Below are 12,903 nucleotides of genomic sequence, written 5' to 3'. Positions count from 1 at the left end.
AAAATGCAAACATTTTTTAAACATATTACCAATCCTAATATTTTGAAGAGTATAGTGTAACAAAAATTTGAACTGGAGCCAAAACTTGTTCCGAGCCCTGTTATCAGAATCCTGTCAGTAACGTATCTCCATAACTTATTCATTCTCTGTAATTAATAACAGAATAGTATTACAGATAAAGTCTCTGAGAGGTCTCAGAATTAAAAATAATCTTTGGGGTTTTTACGCCTATAGCAGTGGACGTCCAAGCAAATCCTGACAAGAGGGAAACAGAACTCAAGTAACACAGCCACTAAAATATGATCGTAGCATGAAATGCAGAATGACATGGGCTTTTTCTGACATTCATAAAGAGTGAGAAACATGACACGAGAAAACTGTAACATTCCCATTATAATTCATGAAGTTGTCTACACCAGCGGTTCTCAATTGCAGTCCTCGCGCCCCACTGCTCTGCACATTTTGAACGTTTCTCTTAGCGCTTTAGACGTTTGTACTATTCGAACATAAGTGCCCTGCGCAGTGGACATCACAGGACATTCAGCCATGATTCCAGTTCGAAGCGAACGTAGCTATATGCAGTGTTGGGGAGTAACTAGTTACATGTAACGGCGTTACGTAATTTAATTACAAAATAAATGTAACAGTAATCAGTTACAGTTACTAAGAAAAAATGAGTAATTAAATTACAGTTACTTATGAAAATTGTAAAGATTACAAAGAGGATTACATTTGAATATTTACAAACATCCACATACAGCTTATTTCTTTCCCAAATTGCACTAAGACATATGGCCCATAATATCCGAGATGCGGAAAACATTTTAGTAGAATCCAGTCATAAAAATGGAATTCAGCCTATAACGCGGACGCAATATGCCACATTTTGGACGAATAAATCAAAAGTAGGTCAGTACACTTGAATCAAAACCCGATATGGACTGATGTCTGTGAATATTAAGCCGCAAAAAGACTGAATATGAATCCTGCACGTTCTGCGTGTCTGTGGAAATCAGGCGCTGACTGGACATCGGGAGAACCGGGACTATTGCCGGTGGCCTGGCAGACGATTTGGACTTCTACTTTAATATTGTTATTGTATAATTGCAGGCCGAATATACTAAAGCGATTATTTCCGATTCCGCCATTCGATAATTAAATCTCTAATAAATCATGAATCGGTTAGTCGTGACTGGCAATGGTTGGGCTCGCGCGCTCTCTGCGCCTCCGCCGAACGGTTTGGATCAGACTCCGAGTAATCAATGCGAGAGAGAGAGACCGGAGTGAACCGTCTAAGTGCACAGCTGGAGCAGAGAAGTGACACTTCTGTTCAGGGTTTCAGGTGCAGGTCAGTTTCATCTGTAAATATGCTAATGTAGTTTTGTCTTTGTTTACTTAGTCAAGCAGCAGCACATTGCTCGCAATCACTCAAAATACTGTATAAACCACGTCATTATTATCTATTGTAATGTTACAGTAGTAAGTTAGCAGACAAATTATCATATTTTATCATAGGTTTAGGGGGAGCTAGTGGATACAAAAACACAACCCTTAGGAAAATTAATGTAGCCTATGGTATGGCACTAACCGTGGTTTAACTATGGAATTTGTAGTAAAAATAAATACAAGTGGTAATTCATTTGCCAAAAAAACAAAATTGCACTTACAAAACATGGTAAAAGTCAAATAAAAATCTTCAGTATTAAAGTCATGAGAGAGATGGGTGGATAATGGGAGTGAAGGTGCAGTTCAGGAGAGAACTCAAATATTTTTTCAGGTCCAAAAAAAAATAGGGTTGTCCATGTTTCAGAATGGGTTGTGGGTGTATGAGTGTGAGATTTCCCAGCCTATTTTTTTTCCCAGTCCACCCCTCATGGAAATTAATCTCTAGAAAAGTCACTTCATGAGCATTTTTTACTTATTTTGAGAAACTATCATCATATCATATACAAAGAGACAGCAGTGTTTCAAAAAGACACCAATGTTTCAGGAGTTTAGTACACAAAATAGGACACATGCTTATTAGATAACTGTATTTGAGTTGATGTATATGCTTTTATTTTTTTATTAACTATTTTTCCCCAAACCATTGTTAGATGCAGTTAGATGCCTGTAGTTATGCAAAGATTTGGTTTCAAAAACAGTATCTATAAACTATTTCTTTTGATTTTAAATCTGCTTTGAACTTCAGATCAATCTCTAAGTAAAATGCAGTACTAAAGTCTGATTGTGTGGTGGATGTGTTCAAATGTGATCATCTTAATTCAGGTGATGAAGGATGATGAAAGTCTGACAGTATTGAGCACTACTGTTAAGGTTAAACCTGCATGGTGTAAAATGGTTGAAGATGATTAACAGTTGCAAATTAACATTCATTAGAAATTTATAAAAGTAATCAAAATGTACTCAAAAGTAATTAGTTACATTACTTTATTAAAGTAATTAAAAAAGTTACACTACTATTACATTTTAAATAGGGTAACTTGTAATCTGTAACCTATTACATTTCCAAAGTAACCTTCCCAACACTGGCTATATGTTCCAATCAAAGTGCATTGAAGTGTGCAAGACGTGAATTTAATTTGTATCGATTTACAGAGGTATATGATGTCACAGTTGTCCATGTTTAAAGACGCTGCACAGCACAAATCAGTGAATGAATGTTTCGATGTAAGGTAAACTTCAACAGATTTCCCCTGCTCAGGGAGTAGGGAGCAATGAACAATTGGAACACAGTTCATGCACGGAGTTCATTTCTAACGAGCTGATTATCTAAATCAGGTGTGTTAAAGAGAAACGTGCAAAATATGCAGAGCAGTGGGGCGCGAGGACTGGAATTGAGAACCGCTGGTCTACACTGCAAACCGCTTTCTTGCAATGTAAACATAGCAAATCTCAAATTTCAAGATTGATGAGCGAACAATCAAATGTGTTAAAAAGGCTAAACATTGAGAGCGATTTTCCAGTGTGTTTGTTTGAGTTGTTTTACTCTGTTGCACTTACATAAAAGGGATAGTTCACTCTAAATTGAAAATTATGTCATCATTTACTCACCCTCATGTCATTCTGAACCCATAAGACTCTAAAAAGCAGTAATTTATAGCACAATGTTAAACTGGTGAAAGTGAAGGCTGACTGCATCTGCTAAGCAAGATTTTCATTGAAAAATGTCAGTCTGTTCCTCACACGAAGCTGTCGTATGACTTCAGAAGACATGAAATATACTGCACACATCATATGGGCTAATTTTATGTATAATTATAAGTTTGTCAGCCCCTATGGCCATTCACATCCATTGTATAGTAAAGAGCAGTGTGAACATCCTTAAAATCGTCTTATTTCATGTTTCACAGAAGAAGAAAAAAATGTATACATGTTTTTGAAAACTACATAATATTGAGTAAATGATGACCTGTTTATAAATGTACTGGTGAAACTGAAGGCTGACCACATCTGTCAAACAAGAAGTTTACTGAAAATGTCTGTTCCTCACACAAAGCTGTCATTTGACTTAAAAAGACAAATTTTCTATGCTTTGCACAACATGTCCTCCAACCAATACGCTCGTATAGGTCGTTTGTCCAAATCCCTGAAATACGACCCATCAGAGCGTATACTACAATTGCGCCCCTATCGGCAAAAGGTCGTTTTCATATTAATGTTTTGTTCTCTTTTATTTGCACTCTGATTTGTGTTTCGTGTAGCTCAGTTGGTAGATTATTGCATTATACCTTGATATGTAATCATGCTATCATGGGTTTGATTCCAGCGAATGGATGTGCATGAAAATGTGTATGCTCAATAAATCATAATTTAGTATGATTTCTGTGAGGGTTAGGTTTAGGGGTGGGGTTAGGTGTGGTCATTATAACGAATAAGCCACCTAGGAAAATATGTACGAAATACTGTGAGATCGGTGTAAAAAATCCACACGTTGCATTTAAATAAACGTGCGTTTTGATTGGTGATGGCGTTATACGTCATTTCATGACGACAGACGCAACGCAATACTGTCATTATTTTTACGCCCTTTAGAGGCCGCTTAACTTTAAAAAGTAAATATAGGTCGTAATAAGGTGCTTTCACAAACGACCTATATGGTGTTTTTTTTTGTTGGAGGACAGGCTTGCTTTGCAATGCTTTTCAATATTAGTGGCCAAAAAACTTTTTATTTCAGTTGCCATTTCTTGCCATTACTTGCCAAGCAACATTTCCTATTTTAATTGAACTGAAACTGAAATAAAAATGAAAACTAATAAAAATGAAAACAACACAAAATAATTAAACCTTATCAAATATTTAATTGAAAACCGAAAATATAAAAATGAATACAGATTCAAAATACCAAAAACTCTGTATAAAACTATAAACAAATACTACTAAAATGACAACACAAAATACTTAAACTGTAGCAAAAAAATTCAAATGAAAACTGAAACTATAAAAATGAATACTGATTAAAAAAAAATGTCTCGATAAAACAACATTGTTTCTTTCATATTCCACGGAATAAAGAAATTCATACAGGTTTGAAAATGACATTATAGTAAGTAAATGATGGCAGGTTTTTCATTTTCGACTGCACTAACCTATTTAAAAATATAAATTTCCTTCTTTTAAACACATTTGTCTTGGCTTTTGAACATTTTTGCAGTGTCTTTCGAACATAATAGTACGCTTCATTAATTTTAACTAAACATTTTTCTTAGCATATTTCCTCCTCTGTTTAGAAAGAGATTTGCTAATCCTCTCCTCTATTATACTCAATAATCCTTGTTAGGAAATGAATACCTTACTGTAGCTACAGGAAACCTTCCCTATAAACCACTGCATTCCACCAGACAACCATAAACAAATTCTGCGGCTCACGTCTAGAAGGCTTTGCTTAAGTGTGTCTAGAAATACCCCTGCAGGATGAAAAAGAAGAGTAGATTAAAACTAAACCTTATACTGGGCTGGAATCAGAGAACAGGCTACAGGAAGCTGCTGATTGTTTTGTAGGTTGGTGTGCAGTAGATGTCAGATGAGGGGACCGAGATGGCAGAGGACCCCAGAGACGGAGTCTGGATTAGAGGAGATTCGGTTGATGTGGAGATGTAGATGTTCTGCAGGGAAAGATCTACATGCTCGGATGTTTGCCTTCGAGTTTACTTTGCTACTGATTTAATGAGAGGGTTAATCAAGTAATCTCCCTGGGTCTTTCTGAGAAGATCTAGTGGTGGAGATTGACTTAAACTGATTCTTTTATTTAGAAAGACAACAGAAAATGGCATTCACAGCTTATTTTACTTCTGTAAAGATAACAAAATGTAATATAGGGCTTTATTTTATCCATTGGGAAAGGATTGCATCATAAGAAGTAGTGCCAGACCTGAATGTGGCTGTGTAGGACTTTGACGTCACCCGATATAGAAAGTTGTTTCAGAGTCAGAGCAAGTTATTACATTTTGAACAAACATTTTTTTTTCTTTAAAATAACATGCACTGATGAATCTTATGTAATAAGAATATGTTTTAAGAATGTAGATTATTTTATAATTATTTATTATTTATTTATTTATTTATTTATTTTTTGTATAAAAGGCCATCAGAAATACTTACTGGAATTTATACAGTTAAGTTTTTGAAAATTGTGTGTGTGTGTGTGTGTGTGTGTGTGTAATAGCACTGTTGGGGAGCAACTGTAATATTTTTTTTTAATCATTATAAATTAGTATCTGTCCTCATTTAACCCATACCATATTGATTATATATTCTAGCTGCTCAGAATCTGGGCTGTTAACAGAAAAGTTATAGGTTTAAACCCCAAAAGGGTTGATCCATGGACTTGAGCAAAACACTTAACCCCAGGTTGCACCGTAAGTGTCATATAAATCCCTTTGTCAGCTAAATGACAAAATAGTAACTAGTTTTAAAACAAAACAATGATTGATTGTCATTATGAGAGGCCATCACGAAACACTTACTGGAATTTATGCTGCTATGTTTTCGAAAATGATGTAATCGGCATGAATCTTCATGAAGCAAACAACCCAACACAATCGTTCTGAAGAGATCTCTTATAAACATCTGTGGAACGTGTGAATGATGATCATCTGTGTCGTGACTGCACGCAGATCGCCATGACTCAGCAGAAAACATCTCCGAAGAGCATTACCCTCACATTGGTGGTGTTTTACAGTACATTCTGAAAGGAAACATCCCAGGAAGCTCCAGACAGTCAAAATGAGATGAAACATCTGGTTTTGGTTTGCACTCGTAAAGCTGATCCAACTGAATCCAGATCAGCGTTCCCAAGCTGGACTCGTCCTATGTGATTTTAATCCAAGGCAGGAAACTTGGGTCAATTAAGCGGTCAGGGCACACTGCGTCTTTAGAGAGTCAACAACAACAGTAGAAGCATTCTTGTTTATGTTAATTAATTTGGTAAACCAACCATCATGTTTTAATTATGACTAGCATACTCATAAAAGTAAAGGTTCTTGTGTGGTTCCATCAAGAACTTCCTTCCATTCCAAATAAGGATCTTTAGATTTTGAAAATGTTCTTCACACGAAGAGATAAATGGTTCTTTAAAGAACTGTTCACTGAAAGGTTCTCTGAGGAACCAAAAATGGTTCTTCTGTTGCATCACCTTTGGAACTTCTTTTTGGAACTATTTTGAAAAACATTCATGTCAGGGCACTGAGTGCACTTTGGAGTGATTGATATTGTAATATCACTTTTATAAATGTCTAACACACATCAAAAAGTGTTTTCATTCTCCATGTAAGTTCTGACAGACCACATCAAGCGCATTGATTTCCCTCTGGGTTTAACGTGTTTATTTCCATTGTGATAAAATTATCCTTCATTAGTCCTTCTCTCAGGGTCCATGCGGTCTTGGTGATGCTATATTTATTTTTGCAGAGCTCAGAGTCTTTTGGGACTGAGAGGGTCACTATACCTCACCTTTGCCTGGCACTGGATCTTCTCCCAGCGGATTTAAAACCCGCTGGCTAGGGAAAAAACACTGGGTTTGATCAACTTTCCAGCTTTTGAGTCCACACTGTTGAGTGCTTCACAGAAGGGAGCAATGAGGACACATCACAGCTGCAAGAAGGGGCCCTCGTAAACACCCTTCTGAATCTTGAAATGACAAATGGGAATTCTAAACCAACCATCATGTTTTAATTATGACTATCATACACTTTTAAAAATAAAGGTTCTTAATGATTCAATGGAGAAGCTTTAACATCCATGGAACCTTTCCATTCCCCAAATGGGAAAAAAAGGTTCTTTAGATTTAAAATGTTTTTCCCACTAAGAAAAAAAATGGTTCTTTTAAGAATGTTTTACTGAAAGGTTCTTTGTGAAACCAAAAATGGTTCATCTACTGTATATGGTATTGCTGCAAAAATGGGTAAACCCAACATATGTGCAATATTCAATATTATCTGAGATCACAATTCTCTTTTCTTTGCTCAACAGTTAGAAAACTACATCCATCAAAAGACAGGGATGGTGCATTTTCAAGCTGATGCAGTTCATAACCAGGCGGCCACTATGTTGGAGATTGGCACCAACCTGCTCACCCAGACTGCAGAGCAAACCAGGAAACTCAATGTGGTTGAAGCCAAGGTAATCTCATTTCACATTATAGAAATGCATGAATGCGTACATCATAATTTTTTATTAAATATGAGATTAAGCAGCACAGCTGTTTTCATTGATAAGAATAAGAAGTTAAGAACTGAAGTTGTTTAAAATTGCATATATATATATAATGATATTAGGTTTTTTTTTTTTTTTGCTACATGTAGGCTATGTATACTGTATTTGGGGCACAAAAACCACACTGAAAATCTAAATTCAAAATGATTTTAAACCTGGAAATAAACAAAGTTGTTTAAAGCTTCAAAATGTAAAACATAGAAATATTATGGAGGAAGATACATGGAAAATCTGTATAATATATATATTATACTCTGCAATATCTAGGTCACTAATCAAATGTAATGCCTGTTCAGATTTTGTCTTCCATTGAAGCTCAAGATGCTTTTTGGAAGATCTAAAATCATGCTGGAAAACATCATGTCATGTTCGCAGCTGCTTTAGTTGTCATTAAAACAAAATTAAACATCCGTATCCATGTTTTTATTTAAAACTTTGTGCTTATTGTATCATTTGTACATTTTAAAATAAATAAAACATATATATATGATATATTTTTTGTAATTTCTCATTCTTCATTTCACTGTGTTCCACTTGAAGGTTATGAACCAGACATCAAGAATTGCCATTCAGTTATTAGAGAATTCACTATCAACAAACAAACTGGAGAAGGAACTCTTAACACAGATTTCAGAAATCTCCAAACTTCGAGACAAGAACAGGTAAGACTTATTAATTTAATGTTTATTTCTTACATTTATTTCTGTTTCAAATACAGCCCAGTGTTTTGTCTGGTGACTTAAAATGTACTTTCTATGTTAACGTTGGCAAAAAATGCTTGTCATAGAAAGCACTGAGATTAATTTCATCTTCTACATTCATTTTACAGAATTCATTTTACAGCAATTCCCTTATTTTTTTGTCCATTTTATTTCCCTTAAAATATTGTATGAGAAACATCAGACAAAATGATGCTTGAGTGAGTCAAAACTGAGGACTGCATTATTTAATTGTGCTCATTACAACCGCTGACCAATAAGATCTGAGTCATTTTTAAGGGTCAGATTGCCTCTGCATCTGCATGTTCGCTCAGTGTACAGCAACTTTTGTCTCTCTTGTCATTCTCAAAACGATATTTTCCCATACCCGGCAAGTCGGAGAGCACAGCAGGGGTAAAGGCTTTGTAAAGGAAAATAATCAGCAACTTAATTGATTGTTTATAATGTTTAATAACTACGGAGTAAGCACAGCACACAAAGCAGACCCCAGGCAAGTTTCCTTTGCACACTTACAAAGCCGGACAAAGGGTTTCCCAGAAAGCTTTGTACTTGGCTCTCGCTAGATTAAACAGATAACGCTTGTTGTCATTCAACTTTGACGACCAATTGAACTGTGTTGCTAGCAATGTTTTGGTAGCTGCATGGGGGCATCAGACATAATTATAATGGACCGCTACGTTTCAGATGATTCAGTATTTCATATTTCCCGTACGAGTGAGAACAGAGAGTTTTCGACCTTTCCAAGGCGACTTACGGCGGTACGAGCAAAAGTGTTCATAATTGCTCCCAGAATTGATGCGGGTTTAGTGAGGGTCAGCTTCATAGTATAATAGCTGCAAACAATTGCTCAGCATTGTTTACACATTACAAACTCTGGCAAGGCATTTCAGCAGTCCTTGCCAATCGATTGAGCGAAAACTATTTGTGTAATCAAACATATAAACATAAGCGTCGAGAACCACTGGCAACCAAAGCATGTTTAATGTCTATCTACTGTAATTTAACAAAGTAAGCGTCCAGTTACATGGCTCAATGGAGTTTTGATTTGCTTTCCAGTTATTTTCGGCTTCAAACCCTCGGGTAGTGTTATTTTTCAGTGCTCACACACAAACTTGCTCACTAAATCACACACAGATTGAAGCCGACAGGATTTTGCGGAGTTCTTTAGAAACTGGTTTTTGTAGCAGTGGCTCATTGTTGAGTGATTCCGTGCTATCTCCTCTGATCCAGACACTAAATTATGAACCTATAGTGCTGACGGAAATACTGTATCTCCATTTCCTAAAGGCCCAGAGTTCAGACTTGTTTCACATGACACAGCAAGCCACTAGACAGTAGTTAGCAACAGCTAGAGTAACAATCTAATGTTAATTGGTTATTTCAAGACGATACAGTATATGCTGATATATAATGCTTATATTGATGGCACTTTATGTGAGCTGCGTTGTATGCTCAAAAAGTTGTTGTTACATTTGAAACCAAAAAAAAAAAAAAACAGAAAATGTTTTATGCATTTTGGCTGTTCATTTACATGACTATGGCGTTTTGGAAGTCTGAAAACTATGAAATATGACAAAACAAATGTGTGAAAAAACAGTCATATAACATGTATGCGTATTGTGTTCAGTCTGTTGCTAGGCTGTTTAGGGTAGTTACTGATGTCTTAAAAGTAATAGCAAACTTCTACTCTTAAGAATGTCTAGTAAAAGTGGTGAGGGATTGGTTTAGAGCCAAAGTTTAATACTTAGGTCTAAATGTTTCAGATAAACTCCTATAGCTTGCAAAACACCATTATCCATCCTATTGTAAACTAAAGTCCCAAGGTAGAGGCTTAAGGTATCCATTTTGCATTCATTCCTGCACTATCTAGGAATTTCTCAGAAACTGAGATGCTTTGAAAAAGTGTCTTTTTGACTTAAACTATTGGTATTCGTTTTTTAAATGAATGCATTATACATTGTTTCCACCAGTCATTTGGAGAGTAAAGTCTTAGTCCTGGAGTCGAAGCAGAGGACGGAACTGGAGGACATGAGGGAGGAGAAAGAGCGACTGCAGGACCTGGTAAAGAGACAGACAGCAGCCATTACAGCTCTGGAGAGACAGTTGAGAGTGGCCAGCACCAACAACTCAGTCCTGCAGAGACAACATCAACAGCTCATGAAGTCCGTACACACACTTATTGGCATGGTGTCTTCAGGGACAGGTAAAAATGCACACCTTCAAAGGACGTGTTAACCAAAAAATTTAAGTTTGCTAAAAATGTACTCATCCTCAGGTCATCCAAGATGTAGATGAGTTTGTTTCTATATCAGAACAGATTTGGAGAAATGTAGCATTGCATGACTTGCTCAGCAATGGATCGTCTGCTGTGAATGGGTGCCGTAAGAAGAGTCCAAACAACAGATAAAAACAATAATCCACAAGCATCCATACCACTCCAGTCTGTTAGTTAACATCTTATGAATTGAAAAGCTGCAAGTTTGTAAGAAACAAATCCATCAAGTGTTTTATCTTTAAGTCATTCGTTCTGGCCAAAATACTGTCCAGAATCCATAATAATGCTTCCTCCATCCTCTGTGTCCTCTCACATCAAAATTCTTCTGGACTGTTTTCACTTGTATCCAGTCCTTGATCTGTGCAGGAGATTGTCTATCAAGCCATAGAAGTGCATTATGTTGGCCTGTTTCACTTTAACGTATGTCATATTATGAAAGCTAAAATGCATTTTGAATGCCATTTCATGTTGATTCGATAAGATTTGTCGCATCGCTACAGCTTTTCACTGTCTGAGAGGATAGAAAAATGACTCAGTACCCAGTTAGAGTACAAAGTAAGGTTAGACATCTGAGAATGTCTGATTCTTGGGCGTACCACAGCTTTTAAATCTGGTGGCAGATTCTTAACATGACCTGAAAGATCTGGTTAATTAACCGTGACACTAATGATAAATCGAGCAGCCGTGATTCATGGAGAGAGAGGGGATAAGCTCTCGCTAGTGAGGTCTTTGGCAGCATGCTCCCATATCTTGGATGAAGTTCAATGCGTCACAACATGCACTGATAATCTAAATCAAGACTGCAGCATTTTATGTGGAGAGAAGACATGTCGGTTTATAAATGTCTGCACAGAGGTTCAATCGAAGAACTAAATGTACCAAATTTTCTAAATAAACTCTCTCTCAGATGCTTGACAAACAAACACATTGTGTTGAATGTTTAAATGACTCATCCCAAAACTAGACCATTATGGACCTGAAAATGTGAGGTCATGTAATTATTATAAATCTTGTTCTTTTGACAACAGTAACCACATCATTTGGTTTCATCACACTGTGTGGCAAATCCACTATACAACTTTATGTTTCAGCACAAAAACTGTGCATGTATTAGTTTTATTGTAGTATTATTGAGATTCTATTACAGTTTAGTTTTTGTGTCTTCTGTTTTGATTACAATTTAAGTGTTTTGTCATGCCTTTTTTTATTATATTCATTAAATTTTTAACAAAAATGTTTATACATTTTTGTTTTCTTTGCCTTGGCAACTAGCAGAAATAAGTCATTTAAAAAATATTTTATTACAATTTGTTTCACTTAAAAGTTAATTTTACAAATATGTAAATACAAATATGGTTTTAGTTTTTTATGCCAATGAGGTCAATTGCAATTCAAATCAGTGTTATTTTAGTATAATTAATATGCTATTATAGTATCTATTATTTTGATTCAATATTATATTTTAAATTTTTCCAAGTGATTTTTTTATTTTTGTCAATTTTATGTTTTTTTATGTCTGTTCTATGTCTATTTCAGTCTTAGTTATTCTATTTGGCCATTAGCTGAAATAAAATAATATTTTCTTTTTTTCAGTTACTTTATTTCAGTAAATGTTCTTTGGTATTTTTACACTGAAAACAGCTTCATGGAACACAACAGTTTATTATACTAAATAATATAGAGTCTGCATTCACATATGAGTACAAACAGAGTACTTACTGTACGTTAACGGCTATGTCAAGGCAGTGTTTTGTTGGCTGATTGTCTTTCTCACCTTCAGTTCAAATCAATTCTAAACCCCAGAGCCTCTGTGTTTTCCCTTACAGGCTTCTCATCAAATGAGCAGCGTTTCAGAGACTGTGCCGAGGCCTATAAATCCGGTCACAACACCAGCGGAGTCTACCACATTTACATCGGAGACACGACCGAGCCAACCAAGGTGTGGGATGCGTTCATTCACAAGTATGAGGAATCAGTGTGATGTATCTCGGCTGTGACATACAGAACGAGGAATGTAAGAGAGTGAGACTGAGATGTTACATATGCTTCTGACAGGTCTTTTGTGATATGGTGACAAGCGGAGGTGGCTGGACGGTGTTCCAGCGCAGGGCCAATGGAAGTGTGAGCTTCCAGAAAAGCTGGAAAGACTATAAACTGGTGAGTGGACATAGACGTTACAAGTCTGCATAACATTAC

At 36.0% G+C, this 12,903-nt stretch overlaps 1 protein-coding gene across 1 annotated transcript in view; it reads left to right on the top strand.

Moving 5' to 3' along the window:
• LOC132160789 (angiopoietin-4-like) overlaps positions 1 to 12,903 on the top strand; it is a 36,436-nt gene that overhangs the window by 18,074 nt on the left and 5,459 nt on the right. Inside the window, exons 2-6 of the mRNA XM_059570477.1 lie at positions 7,471 to 7,620; positions 8,254 to 8,375; positions 10,403 to 10,635; positions 12,534 to 12,646; positions 12,763 to 12,864. Coding sequence (XP_059426460.1) covers positions 7,471 to 7,620; positions 8,254 to 8,375; positions 10,403 to 10,635; positions 12,534 to 12,646; positions 12,763 to 12,864 — 720 coding nt within the window. The remainder of the gene's footprint in view (positions 1 to 7,470; positions 7,621 to 8,253; positions 8,376 to 10,402; positions 10,636 to 12,533; positions 12,647 to 12,762; positions 12,865 to 12,903) is intronic.

Source organism: Carassius carassius, chromosome 17 (assembly GCF_963082965.1).
Source record: "Carassius carassius chromosome 17, fCarCar2.1, whole genome shotgun sequence".
Taxonomy (NCBI): Eukaryota; Metazoa; Chordata; class Actinopteri; order Cypriniformes; family Cyprinidae; genus Carassius; species Carassius carassius.
This window is presented reverse-complemented; position numbering and strand designations above follow the sequence as displayed.